This window comes from Mustelus asterias, chromosome 9 (genome assembly GCF_964213995.1).
Source record: "Mustelus asterias chromosome 9, sMusAst1.hap1.1, whole genome shotgun sequence".
Lineage (NCBI taxonomy): Eukaryota > Metazoa > Chordata > Chondrichthyes > Carcharhiniformes > Triakidae > Mustelus > Mustelus asterias.
The window spans coordinates 98,596,222-98,619,612 of NC_135809.1; the positions used below are offsets into that span (position 1 = coordinate 98,596,222).

Below are 23,391 nucleotides of genomic sequence, written 5' to 3' on the forward strand. Positions count from 1 at the left end.
TAGTCTGCTGTGGATACAGCACATTTCTTCTCCTTGACCAAGGCTCCAGTGGAGAGTGAGGAAATCTTAGAACCCATTCGCTTTCCTATGTTCTGCCATTATATCTTAATGACAAAATGAGTTACACAATGATTTTTATTGCTTGCTCCAGCCACAATAAACGCCCCCTTTACAAGATAAAGACTGGCTATAAGTGGTGTTTGCATCACAGTTTTGGGCTGAGGTGTGCAGACAGTCAACAGCATTGTGAGCACTGACTGCACTACTGAAATTATATTAATCAGCAGGCATATCAAAATGGATACGATGCTGGCATTGAAGTAAAGGGCCTGGTTTAATCCTGCATCATAATGACTGTCTATTTTCAGGGGCTATTGAATTTAACTCCCACATACTTAATGGAAACTGTCAAGTTAACAAGGGGAAAACTGGAAAAATATCCAGTGCTATTAGAAGACTTGATACTGAACATTGTGAATCAGCAATAACTCATCAAGGTCAGTAGTGAACTACATAGTAAAAGTAAGTGGTCTGCTTGCCTTTATTTATTATTTATTAGTGTCACATGGAGGCTTACGTTAACATTGCAATGAGGTTACTATGAAAATTCCCTAGTCACCATACTCTAGCATCTGTTCGGGTACACTGAGGAACAATTTTAGCATAGCCAATGCACCTAATCAGCGTGTCCTTTCAGATTGTGGCAGGAAACAGGAGCACCCAGAGGAAACCCACGCAGACACTGGGAGAACGTGCAGACTCCGCACAGGCAATGACCCAAGCTGGGAACTGAACCTGGGTCCCTGGCGCTGTGAGGCAGCAGTGCTAACCACTGTGCCACCGTGCCGAAGCGTAGAGCTCAAGATCATAGAGGTTCAGCTGGAACTGTATAAAGCATTGGTTAGGGCACAGGTATTGTATTATATGTAGTTCTGGAATCCACATTATAGGAAGGATGTGATTGCACTGGGAAGGGTGCCGAAGAGATTTACTAGGATATTACCTGAGCTGGAGCACTTCAGCTATGAAGAGACTGGATAGACTGGGGTTGTTTTCCTTGGAACAGAGGAGACTGAGGGGGGAGACATGATTGGGATGTATAAAAACATGAGGGGCATAGATAGACAAACTTTTCCCCCTGGTGGAAGGATCAATGACCAGGGAGCATGCATTTAAGGTAAGGGGCAAGAGATATAGAGGAGATGTGAGGAAAATCTTCTTTACACAGAGTGTGGTGGGAGTCTGGAGAGTGTTGGAGACAGAGACCCTCAACATTTAAGAAGTATTTAGATGTGCACCTACGATGCCAAGGCATACAAGGCTATGGGCCAAACTCTGGAAATTGGGATTAGAATAGTCAGGTGGATGTTTTTGACCAGCACAGACGTGATGAGCCAAAGGGCCTTTTCTGTGCTGTAGACCTCTAGGATTAAGTTAAAGGATATCACAGTAAACTGCAGTATTCAGATTATCCCTTGAGATTTGATCACTGAGATACAGAATTCCACAAGATTGTTCCCTTGTATAAAAATTTTGAAGTCTGGAAAAAGCTCAAAAGGAATTAACTAAGAACCACAGAGATATTTAAAGTAGTAACACAATAAAAACCATCAAAAGCAAAACAAACCTGTGGATGCTGATATTTGAAATAAAAGCATAATTAGCTGCTCAGACCTCGCTCGCCCCGAAACCAGAAAATCCCGCCCAAGGACAATGGACCTTTCCATGGTCTGCCCTTCACCTGCTCTGATTCCTGTGACAGGCGGGACAGTAAAATTCACCCCAATGTTTCAGCTCGATGATCTTTCATCAGAACAGGAAAAAGTTAGAGATTTAACTGATTTTAAGCAATCACACAGGCAGAGAAAGGGAGGAAAGAACGAGAGGGATAGGTCTGTGATGGAGTGGAAGGTAGGAGAAATTTATGAACAGGTATGATGTTGCAAGACAATGGGATCGGTAAAGAAACAGAAGATGTGTCTAGAGGAGTTGTAAATGACAATAGCAAAATCAATACCAGCATCGGCTGCCTGAAAAACTAGAAGCAGTGGTTACATTCTGAAACTCGGTCTTTAGTCCAAAAGGCTGTAGAGTGTTTAATGGAAAAATTAGATTCTGTTCCACCAGTTTCCTTTGAAGTTCACAGAACAATGTAAGAGGTGAAGTCCGGAGAAGCCAGAGTGGGAGCGGGGCAGAGAATTAAAATGACAAGTGAACATTAGTCCAAGGTCATGTTTGTGGACATAATGGAGGTGTTGTGCAAAGCAGTGCCCAAACTGCATTTGATCTCCCCAATGCAGAGGAGATCATATGGAACTTAGCAAATACAAAATAGTGAATTGGAAGTACAAGTAAATGTGGATGAAAAGATCAATTGGAATGGTAGGTGCTAAGTAGTTGTTAATTCAAGGGGGCATTGTTTCAAATGAGTGAAAGGTAAATTTTGGACAGTTATTGAGAAGTTTTTTGCACAATGATCAAGATGGAGAAAGGAGTTCTAAATAGGATAATGGAGAAAAAACTGAAATTGTTTTAAAGAAATAGTTGGTGTCTGTCGTGAGATCAGTAGACAAACTTAAATGGTGCATAGAGCTTTGTGCATCTGTAAACTTTTTGTGATTTAGTCAAGTGGTTCAGGTGCTGTGTTTGATCATTTGAAAAAAAACATTTAGTGGTATCCCATTGGTCACCATGGCAAGAAGATATATTTGTATTTTACTTAAAGAAAGTGAAAAATAATTCAATTACTTGGTTTTGAGGACTTTTATTGAATAAGGTTAGCACTGCTGCCTCTCAGCACCAGGGACCCAGGTTCAATTCCCAGCTTGGGTCACTGTCTGTGTGGAGTTTGCATGTTCTCCCCGTGCCTGCGTGGGTTTCCTCCGGGTGCTCCAGTTTCTTCCCACAGTCTGAAAGACTTGCTGGTTAGGTGCATTGACCCGAATAGGCACCGGAATGTGGCCACTAGGGGAATTTCACAATAACATCATTGCAGTGTTAATGTAGACCTTACTTGTGACTAATAAATATACTTTACTTTAAATGACCCTCTAGTCCTGGGTTTTTTGGCACCAGCACCAAATGTACTTTTATCAGTACAGCCTTCAATGCGAAATCACTGGATTCTGTTTATCTATATACATACCAGTCATCCATTTTGTCATCATTTGGAATCCCTGTTGCACTATCTATACCTATTCCTTGTGCCTAAAGTCTTTGCTTCTCTACACTTACTCTCCCAACCTGACAATACAGTCTAGTTTCTCCTAAATCCATGGGTAATTCACCAAACAGGCTGCATTCCTCCTCTTAAGTTTGTTTTTAAAGTTTTAAAAATTTATTATTCGCAAGTAAGGCTGTGAAGTTACTGTGAAATTCCCCTAGTCACCACACTTCGGCGCCTGTTCGGGTCAATGCACCTAACCAGCACATCTTTCAGATTGCGGGAGAAAACCAAGCACCTGGAGGAAACCCATGCAGACACTGGGAGAACGTGCAAACTCCACACAGACAGTGACCCAAGCTGGGAATCGAACCTGGGTCCCTGGCGCTGTGAGGCAGCAGTGCTAACCACTGTGCCGCCCCTCTTCACACATTTTCATTATTAATTCCTGCAGTTTTCATCTGCTGGGGGCAAGACCTTGTGTGGAAACAGGGGAATGCTGTTTCATGTATAGGCCATTAGCTGTACAGAGTGTGAAAAATGGAGAATGCATGATCAGTATACACATGTTTGGGTGAATAAGGGCAAAATTTGTGATGAGGAAATGGACTGGGGAATGGATGGCAGTGAGAGAGGGAAGAAGAAAAGTGGAAATTGACAGGAATAAAGATGAAAAAATGTAACCATGTGAAAAGGGTGAAGGTAACAAACAAGCGGGGATTGGTACTTTGGTGGGGGAGGTGGAAAACTGAGGAGTTACGCACACAGAATCAAGAGCTTATGTAGTTTTAAATGAGGCAGGGTTAGAAGACAGAATAAATCAATTGTGTTCGTTTTGGTGCTACAATGCATGTGTAGCCGTGTGGCTGTGTACCAACTTGTTCATGATTTGTTGGTTGACTGGAGAATAGGGTGTATCAAGTGTCTTTAGCAAACAGTGAAGTAATATAATGTTTAGGATAACTAAGGAAAAGGACAAGGAGCAATCTAGGGTCAAAATAATTAATTGCCAACTTCAATGGAATGCAAACAGATCTGGCCCGAATAAATTGGAATCGAAAGGTTGGAAGGCAAAATTAACAAAACAGTGGGCTGCCTTCAGAGAGGAAGGGGAACATTCAAAGTACATTGCAACCAATAAAAAATGGTGCAACCTCTTTCGAAAGCAAGCATATATCAGGGGCAGAGAGAAAATACAAGGGGAGGAAATCTTGAGCCAATAACTAATCCAAAACTGTGCAGTAACCTGTCCTATTTGTGGCAGGGCCTTCTGGGCACAAATAGTCCTTAGCAGTCACCTATGTACCCACTGGAACCCTACTAAACACCCCAGATAACGAACATGATCATCTTCACCTCAGAGGACAAACCAGGAAGGGTGTCCAGTTTAGGAAGGATGTGAAGGAATTTGAGATGTCCAGAGACGAATCACAAGAATAGTTATAGGGATGAGGGACTTCAGCTTGTGGATAGCTTGGAAAAGGAGGGGCTGTGTACTTGGCAGGAGAGGGAAAAAAAAGAACCGATTTGATAAAGGTGTTCAAAATTAAGAGATCAAAACAGAGTAGATAGGGAGAAAATGCTCTGCCCATTGGCAGTAGGATCAAGAAAAAGATGATACTGATTTAAGATGATGGACAAACGCAGCAACAGCAACATGAGGGAAAACTGCTTTACTCAGCGAGTGGTTTGGATCTAGATACATGACTTAAGTGTGTGGTAGAGGCCAATTCAACTGAAACATTCAAAAGAGAATTGTCTAATAAACTGGAGAGAATAAGAATTGCAAGGGTAAGTAGAAAGGTGGAACAAGCTGAGTTGCTTTAGCAGAGAGCTTGCACAGAAATGATGGGCTGAATGGTGGCCTCCTCTGCCGTAGACATGTTCTAATTCTATCATTTTAGTAAACATGCAAAATAGTACGACAACAAAAGTACTAAGTACTTACAGCATGTTTATCCTCAACCACCTTTTCACTTTGGCCTTGGAATAAACATTTTCACACTCTTCATCTAATTCCATTGACACGATTTGCTATTCTTTGCTCGGTCATGCTATCCAGCTATCTTTTGACACATTTTCTCCTGCCACTTGCAGTAGCTGTACACGAAGTTTTTTTTTAAGATCCATGCCTTTATGGGCTTCACCCTTCTCCTTCAGGATCTCAGCACCATACATTATTTGTATATTTTGGCTGACCAGTTAGTTACTGAGTCAGTTTTGGCTCGGCCATGAATAACTGGCTGAAAATGATTTACTGTGTTTCAAGTAATGTATATGATTTTTCATGACTCGCACAAATTGTAATTAAAGTGCGTTTTTTAAAAATCCTGTTCAGCAAATATTCAGCCAAGTGCTAAAGTGAAATGTAGAACCAGCATTTTGCTATTTTAATTTACATCCTTGGTTGTGCTCTCCACCTTTTTCTTTTGTAGTTTTGCCCCTGCCTTATCCCAGTCTTTTCTAATCATTTCCCCCATCAACTTTCAATGAGGAAAAAGGAAGCAACTGAACTGTAGTCTTGAATACTGCTGCTTTTGTTTCCATCCATTAGTTAACCATAGGAAGATTTACTTCAAGCTTGAGTGAGTTAGGTGTTTTGTTGGCAGCTCTAACACTAGAATATATTATATTTCTTAAAAAAGAAACTTAATCATGAACTGTACTCTCAGACTTCCCCAAAATTCATGTTCAAACTTCAACTTGAAAGCAGCTGTCAGCTTCAATGTGATGAAAGATTCCCATTGTCCACCACTCAATTGAGTCAATACTTGGGTTAACATTCATCATTTTCAGAGAGGCGACAGTAGCACATGATGCTGTCCCTTTCTTTTACTGTGGTCTGTCCAGAGCAAGATATTTGACAGTCGGAGTATCAACTTTTACAGATGCACCATGTAAAGTATTCTTTCTGGTTGTATCAAAGCTTGGTATGGCTCCTGCTCTGTCCAAGACGGCAAGTAACTACAAAAGGTCATTAACAAAGCCCAGTCCATCACGCAAACCTGCCTCCCGTCCATTAACTCTGTCTACACTTCCCGTTGCCTCGGAAAAGCAGCCAATTAAGGACCCCGCGCACCCCGAACATTCTCTCTTCCACCTTCTTCCATTGGGAAAAAGATACAAAAGTCTGAGGTCACCTACCAACCAATCCTAGATACAACCCTTTTGGCAATAGTACTGGCAAATTTTCTTTAATGTGTTGGAGTCAGTGCAGACTTGATGGGCCAAATAGCCGCCTCCTGTACTGTAGGGATTCTGTGATTTTATGAATGTGTGGCTCTTACCTATCTGGCTTGTGTCCCAACAAGGAGTAATACTTATGCATGTCAAGGTGCAGCCCATAGTAAATGAGAAGGGTACAAGGATATGTAATTAGGAGGTCAATGAAAACTTGGCGAGAAAGCTGATATGGAGGAAGTAGTCAATAGACTGAAGGGATAAGAGAGGCAACTTCAGTCAGAGGAGGCTAACATGACGGAATGCTGTGCCACCTATGTGTGAAGAGGATAGAATATGAATACATTGGCATTTTCTACACTTATGTTAATGTGACTGGCTGTATTATCACCAATAGGCAACATCGGGTCAAATATAGAGTCAGAGATAAGCCCTTGAGAATTGGAAAGGTGACATGTTGTTGGGAAGAGAAGCCATTGCAGATATGTGCTGCCTGTATCAGGATGGGTAAGCTGTTCCTGGAGTTGAGCAGTAGTAGAAGATGACAAAGACAAACATATCAAGTGTTATGGAAAGGTTGAGGAGAGCAAGGGGAGGTGCTCACAACACTCGCAGCTGCACAAGAATGTATTTCTTATCTTGCCCCAGGCATTGTCCATTCTGTGAAAAGGAAGAAAAGTAGTCTGAAGACATCTGAACAAATTAATGCAACACTTGAGAGGACAACATTATCTCTTAGACCAACATACCAATACATCGCTTTTCTAATTAAAAGATATCACTAGTGTTAAGGGCACAGCTGATAGTAAATGCCGAGTTGTTCAAATCCGAGAAGGGAAACTTGAAACAACTACCCTCAACTGTATTTGCAATTTGTGTAGTATGAGGAGAGGTTTGAAATCCAGAGAATGATGTCCCTGACTGTGATGATTTTAATAAAGTTAACGTTTATTAAGAAATAGAAGAAAAATACAATAAAGTAAAATAGAACTACACTTAACCAGGATAATGGCTTTACAAAGTATCCAGAAGTTCCAAACAAAGTTAACTACGATCTGAGCTAACTCTCCCAATCTGTTCCACAACACGTTCTACATTTGAAGATGATAAAAAAATCCAGTAACTATTACCACACGTGGCTTTCACATCTCTTGAGGCCGCTTCTGAGCTAAACCAGCAGCTTGCTTTTCAAATTCGGCTTCTATCACAAACATTGCATGGCTGGGAGATAAACAGCCACTCCTGCTGTTGGCTGAGAGAAGATTTCAGAAACCCTTTAATTGCATCATCTCTCCCTTATCTGACTTGATTTATTTAGATCTTCCCTCTCCCAGACCTAATTACCTTTATATCTCTGTTTAAGCTTTCAGACTTTAAAAGCAAAGTACTTTATACACCTTCCGTATGACACCTTTCCTTCACACCTTGCATCTCCTCCATTGAATCTTTAACGACCTATTCATGTTCTGTATCCATTGTTATTGAGGTGAACATACGGAGGTAAATTGTTACTTGGGTAAACATCTGTTTGCAGTGTTGCAAGGTTCATTAACATATCACATGCACCTGTGCGCCATTCACATAGTCACTCTTTCCTGTCCTTAATTATCTTACTCCCATATTCCCACAGTTTGGAGTATATTACCAGAACGTAACCGACAGAATATATAACAATTTCTTAGGTTTCCTTGATGTTTGCATGACATTATACCATTTCAAGCTACAGCTGTGCCACCACTATCTGCACAAAGCAGTTTTTCCATTTTTGCAATCCAAAAATTACATCATGAGGGGAGAGCATCACTTGGGAAAAATCTCCATAGAAATGTGATGCCAGGTTTAAAAAAAGAACTCATGGATTCCAGGGCATTTTATAAAAGTGTGACACCCCTACCTGTGCACTCAAACATTTAAAATGTACTGACCACAGAGTACTCTCCTGGCCTCGAGCTGTTCCAGTGAGGCGATATAAATCAAATGCTGCCAGTTTTGAGTCAATTCTATTACTGATGCTTTTGGACCAGTTGCTTTAATGTTGATGCAGCCGACTTTTGTCGGGATGAGACTAATCAGTTTCATAGAGAACAGTCTAACAGTCGTGTTTAACTGCTTTTTTTAAATTGGTAGTGTATTACTTTGTGCAAGAAAGGATTCTTTCTGCTCTTTCTTAGTCTGATTATCTGCAAGTGGTTAACAAATGTACACTTTGCATTCTCTTTCCTGTTAAATGATTTAATCTAAGCATTTTTTAAAGGGCAGAAGCCAAAATAATAATTTGAATGAATATTCCAATGATCCGATCAGTTTTGATTTCATTGGATAAAAGACCAGATTAGTTCCTATTCTGTATGAGAAATTCCTCCCCAAGGTGGTGTCCAATTTCCATCTATTTCTAAGAAATGTTCTGCTCTGGGTAAGGCTTATCACATCAATTTTTTTTGTTCATAAACTCAGTGACTGGGGGGGGGGAAATAAATCCCTCAAGTGTCAGTCATTCTGTGGAACTAAAATGTTTGGTGAAGTCTGTTGCAGGAAAGAGAATGTTATATGAACATACAAACAAGTAAGGAGTCTAACAACACCAGGTTAAAGTCCAACAGGTTTGTTTGGTTGCAAACGCCACTAGCTTTCAGAGGGCTGCTCCTTCGTCAGGTGAGTGGGAGACCTGCTCATACACAGCAAACAGGGCATATAAAGACACAAACTCAATTTACAGAATAGTGAATAATGATTCAAATCATTACTCACTCCGAAAGCAGTGCTCCGAAAGCTAGTAGCGTTTGCAACCAAATAAACTTGTTGGACTTTAACCTGGTGTTGTTAGATTCCTTACTGTGTTTACCCCAGTTCAACGCCGGCAACTCCACATCATACAAACAAGGGCAGACTTTCCCATCCATCCAACCTGCCCCATACAATTGCAGTGTCTTGCATCATAATATGTGGATTCCAACTCCACTTGATAGCTATGATTCTCTAGATAAGTAGCTGCCTCACAGTGCCAAGGACCTGGGTTTGTTTGCTGCCTTGGGTGACTGTTCTTCCCGTGGCTGCTTGGGTTTCCTCCCACAGTTCAAAGATGTACAGCTTAGGTGGATTGGCCATGTTGAATTGCTCTTTAGCGTGCAAAGATGTGTAAATTAGGTGCATTAGCCATGGTAAATGCACAGGGTTATGGCGATCGAGTGGGCCTGGGTCGGATGTTCTTTTGGGGAATCAGCATAGACTCGATGGGCCAAATGGCATCCTTCTGCATTATAGGAATTCTATGGTTCTATGCATATTAAGTGGAGGTGGAGATTCAAGTTCTTCAGCTTTTAAATAAAAGCGTTTCGACATTGTAAAACAAAGAATTTCCATCTTTTCTAACAATCAGTCACACTCTGTCTTTCTTGTATCCCCTTATTCCATTTGCTTTGCTTAGATTGTTAGAAGCTGGAACTTCCTGATGTGATATATTAAGGATCCATCATTGCATAAGGAAGTGTGGGAATTGTCCTTTTGCTTTATATGGCACTGAGCAAAAGCTACTGGGAGCCATTTGTGCACACATTGTTTCAGCATTTACTTCCTGTGAGGATTACGCCCAGATGGAGATTTGATGTGTATAATGCTCCCAATTTTATGCAGCAGCTCTTTTATACTGGCTTCTGCTGGATGGAGCTATCTAGCGCACACAATTCTTCTTTCAGGTTCATATACAGACTTTTTTTAATTTAGCAGGGTTCCCAAACATTGATAGCAGCTAATGTCTCTCTAAGTGGGATTTAGTCACTAATCCAAACAAGCTTTATACAAAGGAAAACTTGTTTCACTGAACTATGAACAGTGTTAGCAAACCATTAAGCATAACCTCTATTCAGAGGAAATGTGTACAAGTTGGAAGCAGATATCGAGACTGAATCAACAGCCAGAACTTGCATTATTCTGCTGGTTTAAAAAAAAACAAATATTTTTTTTCCGAAAACATGACCAAATCTATTCATGTTTTAATGTGTTTTGGCATAAACTTTCAATTTTAAATTGAAGATTTTCTTTAAAAGGTTAGTCACAAAGCAAATCACACATATGCAGGAGGATATTTGTATATAAGAGACCAGAATTTGTAGATTGGAATAGAAACAGTCAAAATCATTAGAGCTAGGAAATTGATATCTGTAATTTATGCTTCATGGAGAAAATAATTTTAATGGAGAGAAGTGAAGCAATTGCAGGATGCCTCTGTTGGGGCAGAAAATGTTTTTTGACAACACTTTTGCATAAGGCCCTCTCTTTCCTCTTTCATTTGTACAAGTAGTTTACCTTTTAAAATAACATGTGGACAGTGAGCAAAGGCAAGTGAGAGATTTACATCCGGCTCCCTGTGACTCAGCAGATTTATCCAGCGAGAGATTTGACAGGTCTCCGGGGAAACTGCTGATCCCAGCCGAGGAAGTAATAGGGGTGTCACAATTGGCTTGATGCTGCCATGTTGGGGGGGGGAGGAAAGAGTCAGTTGGAATTGATGCTCCTGGATAATGATCGCGTTCTGAAGAATATCTGGAATCCATAGATGAGTGGACAGCAAGGCATTATTGTCTTCAGAAGAAAATAAATCACCTTGTGACCTGGTTTCTGCAGGTTTTTAACTTAAAGATGACATCATGGGCATAATTCTTACTCAAATGACAATCCACTTAATGCCACAACTCTGGGGCAACACCACCAGTGATAGGCCCTTGTCAGAATTTTAATGTTTTGTGCTATTCTCTCAGATTCAGTGTCAGCTTTCACTACAGTGGGTGAACCTTGCATCATCTCAGGAACATATTTCATTGCAATCCATATGCAGTTCATTGATTGTCTGATCAGTGAGCCATAATAGAGAACCCTTGCTCTGTAGGCCAGCTCTTTGTAAAAGATGGTTTGAGATGAAACCCAACATCAGATTAACACATCCTGATTTCACATAAAACACATGGATGAATATGGAATTTTCATAGTGAGAACTGTCAATTTTCTTACATTTTGTTATAGAAAATAAAGACAGTTTATTAACTCTACAGACATGAGCATACTTCGTTGAGCCTGTGTGATAGAGCAAAGTGGGCAGCAAAGGGGTACATAAGGTCACTAAACCATCAATGATGGTTGTTAGCTTACATGGAATGCATATCCTGACAATTTTTAAATTTTACCCACCGGAGCCTAACCAAGTTTCCAGAATGTTGTGTGACCTTAGATGTTAAAATAATATCAGGATAGGATCCTTAAGAATGCACATAATGACCTAGCTATTAATTAACACATGGTAAAACAGGGTTATTGTTGGGGAAAAAGAAAGAATTTGAGAATAGTATAGAAATATAAAGATTAAAAAAATACAAATCTGGTAATAAACTATTCCATTTTGAATCCAGTTTAATACTTAAGTTGGGCGACGCAAAAAGGAATGGGGTTGACAGTCTTGCTGTATTACTTTCTTTTGTCCTTCCTTAACCTCTGATCTTTCAAACCAATACCTTCCAACACATGCGACACTTGGGTAAAATAAAAGCAGAAAATTAACAGCGCAAAAAGATGAAGCTTTTTATTTGAGAAATCCTGATGCGAGATTCTCTCTTTAAATACAAAATGGCTATGTTTTTTAAAAAAATTATCGTCCCATGTGCTGAGACAATTGCAGCTGTTTATACAAAGTTCACATTGATTGCTCGAAACTAACAGAGATTGAAAATGTGATAAATGCTGAGTTCAGCACTCCTCCTTCCCAACTGCTAAGCCTAGCTGATTGGAACTTTTTTTAATAGCCATTCCCCCTCCCTGATAACCTTTTCTAGTTACATTTTTCATTTTGAGGGGGAGATTTTGCCATTTTTTGGCCGTGTCATCTCTGGCGGGAAGAGCAGAGGGCAGCCCAATGGTTATGCTGCTGGCTTTGCCTACCATATTTTTGGACACACTGGCAAAAGAAGCTCAAGGGATGGGTCCCATGATATCATCCTGAATTAATTCACCCTATCAGCAACTTGGCCTTCTATGACATTGGGGTACCACTTTTAAAGTGCGCCCCGGTGTAAGTGAATAAAAATGGAAATGTTTATAAAGCTTTTGAAAAGGTGAAACCGAACCCCTCCTTCCCACCACAGACACCCCCCACCTCATGGCCATGCCCAGGCAGTGTCAGGGCAGTAGAAGTACCCTCTTCCTCTGGGGGCTGCATTCACCTGTGCATCTCCATGGGTTCTGTGCACATCATGTGGGATCTGTCATGATTCACATTAGCATGTCCTCACACTGACCTGATTAGATACTTTACGGGGAGACAATTAGGCATAAAGGCCTGATATTGAAATTCAAATTGATCTAAATGAGGATTCCAACTTTTAAAGTTGGATTCCTGTTATGTCATTGGCAGGGGGCAGGATCGATCGAGCGGGGAAATCCTGCCAGTACAAAAGCCATTTTGGGACTACTGCTCAATTTTCCACATCTTCTGCTGTTCCCCGAAAATAAGGATGGTAAATCCCAGTCCTTGTGCTCCAGTGCAAATGTCAAAGGTGAACAAAATGCCAAAACAAATTGAAAACGCTGAAAATCTGAAACAGAACCAAAATGTGTTGGTTAGTCAGAATTAGTGAAGAGAACAGATAAGTTATTGTTCTAGATTTCTGATGAAGGTTATACCTTCAACTATTAAAACATATTTTACTCCATTTTTAAAGTTACAAAGCCAATGCGTGGAGTGGACCAGACAAGCCCAAATCCATCTCTTTGCTTGTTCCAAAAGCCAAATTCAAATTGAATCCAATTCTTGATCCCCACAAAAGAAACATATAAGATCCAAGCTGACAAGGAGGTGGGCAATGGTCTCTTCCTCACCACAGTCACCTCAAGGGCAATGTGCAGATGGGGTGAGACTCTGGGGCATTTAGGAAGTATCTGATGGGGAGGATCTTTATCACAATAAGCCAAACTAGTTCTTGGTGCCTGTTTGAAAGTTCTGGTGATGAGGCATTCTACCAAATGACTGTCAGTCTGCTCAGGGAACCATCCGACAGGCTCTGTCACCTCCTTTTCCCATAGGACGTTCCATGCAGACTGCTGCCTGATGGACTTGTGGTCAAAGATGTTCTTTTGCAGAAATCTTTTCCACAAGGTATAGGTATACAGCTCTATCCAACTCCTTGGAATGTTCCACGGCAGTGTGGCCAGACCCATTCTTTGCAACACGGGGGACAGGTACCCAGTGACACCTGGCGTTTGAATACTGAGATTCTACGCACAGCTTGATGCAGCCGCACAAAGATGGCCATCAGGATTAGGGTGATGTTGAGCACGTTTTTTTCCCCCCTAGTGGTTTGTACATCACGTCCCAATGACAGTCCATTTTAGATCCCCACGTGAAACAGAAAATGGCTCGGGTGATTGTCACAGCACAGGAATGAGGAATGGGCCAGACCTGTGTCACGTACAGTAACCAGATTGTCTCTCACCTGATGACCAGGTTCTAACTTGCAATGGAGAGGGAGCGTTGCTCCCACATGCCCAGTTTTTGGTTCATTATACCTACTTGCTCCTTCCAATTTCTAATATATAGCCTGGTCCCTCTGAATCAGATCCTGAGCAGCCTCAGGCTGTCTGACATGAAGGGACTAAGAGTGGGTCCGCCCAGTTCCCAAAAAACATGGTCTCGTTCTTGCCAACATTTACCTTGGCACCTGAGGCCAGTTTGAACTGGTCGCTGATGTTAATCAGTCTGCATACTGACAGTGGATCCGAGCAAAAGACGGTGAGACTGTCCATGTACAGGGAGGCTTTGACCCAAGTACCGCCACTTCATGGGATCTTCATTACTCTTATGCCTGAATCGTTCCTGATAGACTCAGCAAAGGGTTCTATACAAAACACAAAACAGGATAGGAGAGAGAGGCAGCCCTGCCTAACTCTAGATTTAATTGGAAAGCTTTCTGAGATCCCCACCCGATGATTGCAACTGCACTGCTGATGTTTGCATGGTGCTGTTGGGTCCAATTGTGGATTCCTTCTCCAAACCCCATTTTGGAGAGCACAACCATCATGTAGGTGTGTAATATTCTGTCAACAGCCTTCTCCTGGTCCAGGCTGATGAGACACCCTTGTCCTGCACATCGCCTCATGCTACTTGGCTACAATCGCCTATCAGAGATCTTACTGTCGGGAACAGAGCAGCTACCTTCAACTTTGTCTGCATTCTCCAGAGATGCTGGATGACGAACAGGGTGTTTCTAGCAATCTTTTGTTTCTGGTCAAGTTTAAAAACCATCATCCTGGTGGTAGCTATTTGCTAGAAGCAGAAAGGCAAAATGCAAGATTGCAAGTCTGAGACAAAAGAGACTGCTTTATCTGAACAGTGGTCCAGAGGGTTTCTTTCGAGGAATCACAGCTCAATTTTAAATGTTTTCCATGAATTTATTTGAAATTTACATCTGTGATGCATCACATGGCAAAGTACCCAATGAGCATGAAGTGCTGTTTAAGGAAGAGGAAAAATTGACGAGCCAGTCAAACTCCCAGACTGACGCCACCTGGCACTGTTTATGGAAAGATAAAGCCAGTGAATTTTTCTCTCCCTCCCCTTTTGTCTGGGAACTTTTTTGTAGAAATAGAGAAGCATGAAGCCGAAATCTTAATTGAGAAAATAAAGTTGGAAAACTAAGATCTGTTTTAAAATTTTTTTTTGAAGTTTGAACATGTTACTTGTTTCACCATGGATCTCAACAGGGCAAGAAAGAAATGCTATAACATTTCCACTGCATCTAATTAATGGCTGCCAGTAGCTTTAAGTATTATTTAATGAAAGGTTTAGTAGGGCAATTAAATTATTTAATGATACGACGCTATATATTTAAGAATTGCTGTGTGTGTGATACTATTAGGGCCTTTTAATTCTACATACAGTTGGACTTGGTTAGAAAAAGGCATGAAACTTGAGATGACCATATGCAGCAGTCATTATTTATAGGCCCTGGGGATTCGGGCCTTTGTGTTTCGTGAGGGGGGTCTTAAGTTTTTGCCTGGTTTAAGATAAAACTGCTTATTTTATTCAGTTGCAAGTATGGTTTCTTGATTCCCGCCCGCCCGAGAAGTGCACATGCAGTTTATGGGCGTTCTCTAAAATTAAAATACTTTTTTATTGCTTCACCCGCCCTGTTAACAGAGACTTACTGTCAGTTGGAATTTTTTTGTTTCACCAGGAATCAAGTGGGCAGCCCTATTTGCGGGGATATTAAGTGGACAGGAAGGAAAACTGAGCAGTCTAATCAGACACACTGTGCATCTGTGATTTATGCAAGGCAGCCTGCCCAGAGTTTTTTTTAAAAAACAAGACATTTCTGTGCCTGGGAAGTTGCAACGGCGCTCAGTTGTTCCTTTTTCCATCCAGAATCAATGGTGCATAAGAACGCTGCTCCCCAAAAAAATATGTTCTGTTAACCTAGAAGGCAGGCTGAAGATCCGTCTTGCTTGTGTTTTCCCTGGGAGCGCAGTGAAGCGATCTGCACTGTTATTTTATGGCCAAGAAAGATCCAGTGGCAGAGGAGGAGTTGATTTCAAGCAGAGATAATCATTCAAGTGAACGGCCGTGGCAGGCTATCAATGCAATTAGACTGGAAGGTTTTATTTTATTTTTATTTACGTGGCTTATTGGTGCAGTTAAAGGAAATCTTGGCCATCGCCTCCGAGAGACCGTCTCTGGGTTGGATCTGCCGTTTGTCTCCAGTAATTGTTTCCCACTTGTATTTAATTAACGTAGTCGAAGGGCTGTTCCTTTCCACTCCTTGAATAGAGTTGCAGTAGGTTGCAAAATAACGTCAGCAGCGTGTTTTTTTAAAAAAAGATCTATCTATATTTAACAAAATCATTCTGGATTTCATCATAAGACTCCTGTCAGCGAACATGAGGCTGAAGAGGAATGGATCGTACACATTGCACAGGTACAGTTAATATTCCTGACCTCTGTATTGGTGCCTTTAAAAGTAAACAGTGAGGTAAGAACTGGAGAGAGAGGGGGGGAAAAAGCGTTGTCGAGTCGTGATTTGCATTTTGTTCCGTTCGTCCTTGGACCCGCAGCTAGCCTCGGCAAACACACAGATGTGTGTTTGAACTCTCAGTCCCATTCGCTGTTGGGTTAAAGATTCCTCGGTTTCAGAAAGTTTACCGTTTGTGTGTGTGTTTGTGAGAAATGTTTCTGTCTTTTCCTTCCCCACTGCATCCACCGGGGGTTGTACGATCCTCTGGGCAGAGCAGTCGAGGAGGAAGTTAGTGCAGATCTTGGGAACAGCATGTGAAGACCAAGAGGAGGTAAACAGACCAGCTGCAAGCTCGATGGACATCCTGTTCTGCTTCGATTGCGTCTTGTTTAGGTACTATCCGACGCTGCGAATCCTATGTGCTTTTCATTTCTTTCCGCTTTTTTATCGGACCATCCATTGTCTCTCCTTTTTTTTCCTGAATTTTGTTTTAATTTCGGTCACATTGTGTGCCCAGACTGCTTTATGGTAACAAGTTTACTTTTAGCCGGAGCCGTCCTTCACACACATTACGCATTCAGAAGCACTGACTTCAGATCATCATTGCGTAAGGTTGCTTTGTCCGCTGCCGTATTTTAATTCAGGTTATTGACAGTCAAAGTTTATTGATCGGAGCCTCGGGTACCCCCGCTCTAGTGAAGATACGATTAAGCACGCGTCAAGTTAGTTGCCATTAGCAGTGATCTTAATATCACTTTTAACAATCGCATGTTAGAGCAATTCATACAGATGGGATTTTCATTAAGTTGATGGTTCAGAATAATGCAAATTAAGAATTCCTTTCTTTGAAGTTCAACTTTGGGCGGGCGGGGGGGGGGGGGGGGAGGTGGTTGCAGTATTCTGCCTTATTTGAGCTCTACAGTGGTTCAAATGGCGAATGGGTCATTTGTGTACAAACACAAGATTTTGACTTTTTTTCACTCAAATTACGTAGAAAATAGGTTTGGATGATGGGGGAAGAAGGAACAAGAGTATTACAGTTCAGAAGGAAAGGTTGCTGAGCTATCTGGAACTTCTATTCTTGGCTCGCATATCAAGGTAATAAAGGTTGAGATATAGGTATCAGGGAAATGTACTTCGTACACCGATTTTGGCACGTTTTGTATAGCAATGTGGTACTGCAATGCATTTTGTTGTTCACTCTCAAAGGTCCCACCTATATTCACTAACGTAGTTTAAAGGCAGGTTTGTTCCCATCCCTATCTCTCACATCTTGTAGATTCCATTGTTCTTCTATCCCCACCTTCCTCAGAGTAAATGCATATTGCTGATTTTAAAGCTGCCATATGTAGTACGAGGTGTTTTGTTTCCCTTATTGACAGTGAGATTGAGTTGCATTGACACAAGATTTTAGGGCAGCACCACTACATACCAGTCACCTGCTTGGAACCAGTCTCCATTGCTTAATTGAGAGCTTTATTAATAGCTGTTTGAAGTTCCAGGGCTAAAAAAATAGGGAGTCCGGTTTACTGTCTTGGTCTAGACTCGATGTGGAGATGCCGGCGTTGGACTGGGGTGAACACAGTAAGAAGTCTCACAACACCAGGTTAAAGTCCAACAGGTTTATTTGGTATTTGCTACCAAATAAACCTGTTGGACTTTAACCTGGTGTTGTGAGACTTCTTACTGTGGTCTAGACTCAACAGTGCCCGAGATCCATTGACGTCTTGGTCTCCAGTGCAGCTCAATTTCCAGAAGTCAGTCTTTTTATATTTAAGTGGACATCAATGGTAGGAAAGCTGTGCATCTGCCATCCATGCCACTCCTTCAGTGTAAGAATTCTCCCAGACGCCTAATTAAATTGATTGCATTAGATATAAGTGATGCACATATATTTGGTTGCTGTCAATGGCATTGCCCTCTTTTTAGGTCAAACCAAATAAACAAACTCAAATTAAATCAGGACAAAGTAAAAGGGGCAGCTCCCCAAAAAGGAGGGGGAACAGCCCGAACAGAAATCAAAGTACAAAGGAAACTTAAAAACATCAAATTAAAATGTGATTATTAGGGTCCTCACATCAAGATTTCTCTGTGACATGAGCGAGGCAGGAAGCTGATCTCTGCTTGTCACTCTCAACACTGGGACTAGATCGAGTTTGTTAACTGTGGAGTGACAATGCATGGACAGTGGTCAGCATTACTGTAGGCTGTATTTAGATTTCAAATTGTGCTGCAGAATGTTATAAAGTCATTACATTGCCTGAGGCATGGCCTTGCATTTATGTCGCATTTTTGTAATCTGTATCCATTGGAGCACTTTAGAACTTCAAACATTGTTGTATTGTAGGGGAACATATCATTTTAATTTATTGTATTTTAGCAAAGTATAACTGTCCTGAATTAGAAAAATCCTATTTTGTTAAGAGAACCATTCTGCATTGCAAGTATCAAAAGCTGTAAATACCTGAGCCCCAGGATAAATTTTGAAAGTTAGTACTGCAGTCCTAAATTCTTGGATCTTCAGTTAGCTCAGTACGAAAGTTCTCCACCTGAAGCATACGGACCACAAATTTGTAGTTCTCAACTAAAGTAGTGGGGGAGTAAAAGTGAAAGAGATGGAGGGACGATTATGATTCCTCTACTGCACAGAGCCAGAGAGAGAAGGAAAAGTGCAGTAAAAATTCCCATTTCTGATCTCTTATCCAGTTGTCTTTGTTGGAAAGTGTGTGGTAAAGAACAGGGTGTGATCAACCACAATTTAATAGTTTGGCATCATTGTAAGTGAAGAATGGCTGGCAAGTAATTGGAGGGCTGGGCTGCTGGATTGCTACCTTCAAGAGGAGATGAAAAGAAAATTGGAGGAAAAAAAGTATTCACATTTTAAAATTCAGTGATTTACATTAAATTAGGTAATTTATTAACCAGAGCAAACGTTTGGTCTGAGTTTTCTGTTCTGATGTGGGTCACCATACAGCTACTTCACTACTAGTGAATTTCGCTTAGCTAGAATATTGTCAGTTTATGCTATGTCTATCTTGATGTTTGGTCTGAATTTTTGGTTCTGATTTGGGTCATCATGCAGTTAGCACCTCACTACTGGTGCATTTCGTCTGGCTAAAATCTCGACAGTTCATGTTATGTGAATCTAACCTTCCGTTGTGGCTCTCACAGGCTTACCACAAAGCAGTGCTAAGCATGGAGGAGTCTACAGTTCCTTCCGCCCCCTTGTTCTTGCTCTTTTCACATGAGAGATACCTCATACTGATGTGAGATTGGCCCTGTCCTTTCTTTAATCTACATACTGGCTCATGGTGACATCACAGTCACGAGGTCAAATTCCATATGAATGATAAAGGCATCCAGTTCTACCTCTGCAGCACTTCTCTTGACCTCCCATCCATCTCCATATTATCAGACAACCTGCCAAATAATTCATGGATAGAATTCTTTATTTCCTTCCTCATCTTCAAAAGCCTTTTCAAAACATCTTGGCCAATCCTTTGGTCACCTTCTCTAACCCTCTTGCTCAAGGCATGTTCTTTTCACCTTTGTGAAGTGCATTGGGATGTTTTTGTGTGATTCTGTTAAAATGCAAGTAGTCGCTGCTGTAACACAACTTGGACTTGAAAGTTCCATGATTTATTTAACTTAAAAGGACAACTGTTTTTCAGTCTCAAATACCATTAAAGAAAACTGATTAACCAGGCAAAATTTTCACTGGATTTGAACAGGATGTGGTATTCGGTTTTTTATTGAACCTCTCCAGTTCAGTGCAATATGACGTTAATAAAAGTTAAATTTGTTGTAACCTGTGTAAAAGCAGCAAGCTGCAGCGCTTTTTTCACTAATGGTGTGAGTAAGATTCACAAAAATGTTCTGAGAAAGCAATGACGAGGTTTTGTGGTCCCACTCCTTCTGAGAAGATTTTCTAATGCCATTTTTTTTTTAAGAAGTGCCAGAATAAATAAATTCATTTTATGCCATAACAATGAAACTGTAGACCTGGTACTAACTCTGAATTTGTGCAGGGAAGCTTTAATATTTTTCAGCTCCTAGTTTAACCAACAGAAAAGTACATTTCCATTACAAATGGATGGATGAGAGGTGAAAAGTAAAAATAATTTGCAGTTATGGATTGCCAAATGTGATATGCTTTTATGAGTGTTTTATATTTAGAAGTCGCTGATGTATTTCCTTGCAGCCATGGAGGAAGGGCGATGCTTGTAGAAGTCTGCCTTTCCCTGGAGATTTGTGGGTGTATGGAATGTATGGCTGTCTACATCTGTTTTACAAGATCGAGCATAGACTGTGTATGCTCAGCTATAAAGGCTAAAGATGTTGTGTTTTGTCTGCTTCCCAAATGGGGCCATGTTTAAATAGAAATTAATGTATGAAGTGTGTAAGTGCATACATGCACGTATTTTAAAAGTCTAGCTGTTTTAATTGAGAAGGCAAATAGCCTTTTTTATTTCTTTACCTTGTCTATGTGTTGTGCTCACTCAAATCTTTTAAATACATGATTTGTATTGTTTTGTTGAACTGTCCTGTAAGGCTTACATTGAGAAATATTGCCCCATATTCTAACATTCTTTCTGAATAGTGAATTCGTAGACACAATGTTATCTTTATATACCAGAATGCTCCTTTGATAGGCTGAGAGGAGGAAAGAGACTTAATAGCACAGAAAATCAGAGAATATATTGTTTTTCATCTTTGGCATCTGTGAGGAAAGGCTCGTTCGTGTGTTTGAAATGAAAGTCTTCTGACTTGACCAGTAACAAAGGTCCTGTCTGTCTGTGCTAGCTGTAAGGGTCCGAAGTGAAATTATGTACTCACCCTTGGGTTTGGAGTTTACTACAAAAAACAGCTTGACATTTTTAATACTTGGAAGTTGTATTCTAAAAGAATTCTTACTTTCATAGAAATGAAAGTAAGAAATGATCTTACTTTCACGAGCTAATCTTAATTGACCCTTCCTTCCCTGCTTTGAGTGCCTTTTTCTATAGGTTACCTATGCCTAAAATATTTCTGATAAGGTTGTTGTGTATGTGCTGAGCTTTGGACACCAATCCTTGTTCAGTTCACAATAGGGGACAGAACTTTTTTTTAAAATCATGTTTCAAGTAATTTTCAGTAACTTATGTTTTTCATCGTGACATTTTTTTATTTGTTCATGGGATGTGGGCAAGGTTAACATTTATTGCCCATCCTTAATTGACCTTGCAAAGGTGATGATGTGCCACGTCCTTGAACCACTGCAGTATTGTGGGGCAGGTACACCCACTGTTGATGGGCAAGGAATGCTGAGAGTTTAATTCAGCGATGTTGTAGATGTGGCCACTGCCAAGCCAATGCTGGGTGGCCTATCTTGGTCTATAGCAAGTCAACTATCAATTTAGACCATCTGACCCATTGTCATGAGTCTAATGTACAGCTGCAATGTGGTATTTATGGCTTCTGCAACAGGAGGAACTAATGATGCAGATCCATAGACTCTTTGGGTATTTCCTTTTGGGTCTGCTTGTATACATAAGTACAGCTGAAGGAAAGGCACCTATATGTCTGTTGGTTACTTCATGCAGAACTTTAATGCAAGAGATTCTGGTGATTTGTGTTAGAAGAATAAATCCCAAATGTTCTCATAGGTGGTGCCCTCTTGAGATTGAGATTAAGCAATTTATTGTGACTCGGGTGCACAAAAATGTAATTCTTTGTGTTGCGAAGTTGGGTAGAGTAATTGTAGATTGGTAATTGTAAAATGCTAGGGAGAAAGCATTGCATGGTCCCTCTAAAGGATGGTGCTTTTTCTGTGCTTAGATTTTTAAAAATGCAAGTATATAGAGAGCACAAAATGAAAAATTATATCAAGCGGTTAGGCAGCAGTTTTTAACTAGGCAACAGGCTTTTGACTTTAGCCAATCAATTTGAATTAGGCACTTGGATACCAGGAACCTATTAAATTTAAATCTGATGGTTTTGACAACCTAGGACCAAACCTATTGTGGAAAATATTGATATGTCATCACAGATATAATAGAGGAGGGCAGTGGGACAAAAAGGAGAGAACAACTGCTACAGCTCACAGCTTCTAGCTCAAAGCGCCATCTAGATAACAAATGTACCAAAGAAGAGAAAAGTTTTAGGCAGAAGAATCAACAGAGAAGCCCAGAATATTTCAGAAGATACAAAACCTGGTAGTAATTTAGAGAGTAACTCAATTCTTTGTTTTTGTAAATAAGTGGAAATTGTATTTATTGGAACAGCATACCATTAGAATCTTGTTTTATTTGTTTGTTAATAGTTTGGTCAAGTTGTTCACTGTTAGATAAATAAATTGTTACGTGTTGATTTTAGTGTGAGTGTCAAGGATTTATTTTGTATTTAGCCACTAGAAATGCTGAAGAACAGGTCACACCACTTCTCTCTCACTTTTTACAGATTATAAGGCGATGTACTCCCTTTGGGTTTTGGTGTTAGTTCTCGGGGGGGGGGGGGGGGGATCAACCTCCACTTCATAACACTTGGGACTGGCTTGTTTCAACTTGAGGGACATATTTGGTCAAACCATGAAACTTGTTTTCCTCATTTAACAATTTGATGAACATAATATTCAGGTGATATATTTGAATTGATAGAAAATGAGTGCTTCCTTGGCAAAGCTCTCCCTTTATGCTTTGATCAGTTATTTGCCATTTGGCTGATTATAAACTCAATGCAAGGAAATAAGCCAAATGCAGGAGCCAGATAAAATAATGATGCCCAGATTGGGATAAGCTAAGCATTACTTCACTGCAAATTGCCCTATTGCTGCAAATTATTATTTTTGGCATTCCATGGTCAGTTCATCAGACTTTGAGTATTTGCTAGTGGAGACAGTGTTGATAAAGCAAATTCTTCATCTGATGTTGCAACATAACTAAACTCTAATGTAAATGGTGCACATAGTAACTATTGTTAAATTCCTGTGTAGAATGGTGTTTTTGCCCAAGTTGTAGTACTGTGTACTGTTCTGGATACCTAATTATATGGAAGGTGTTATTCTGTTTGTGAAGGTGAAAA

The 23,391-nt window shown here is 40.5% G+C and overlaps 1 protein-coding gene across 3 annotated transcripts in view; it reads left to right on the forward strand.

Moving 5' to 3' along the window:
• Positions 1-23,391, forward strand: part of mob2a (MOB kinase activator 2a) — a 221,389-nt gene that overhangs the window by 134,696 nt on the left and 63,302 nt on the right. The window contains exon 1 of one of the 3 annotated variants that reach the window (XM_078220646.1): positions 15,533-16,296. The exons of 1 other annotated variant lie outside the window; for it this stretch is intronic. In XM_078220646.1, the coding sequence (XP_078076772.1) occupies positions 16,259-16,296 (38 nt within the window). In that variant the 5' untranslated portion in view covers positions 15,533-16,258. Of the gene's footprint in view, positions 1-15,532; positions 16,297-16,360; positions 16,726-23,391 lie in introns of those variants that run through there. One more of the 3 variants, XM_078220645.1, reaches the window with a different exon arrangement.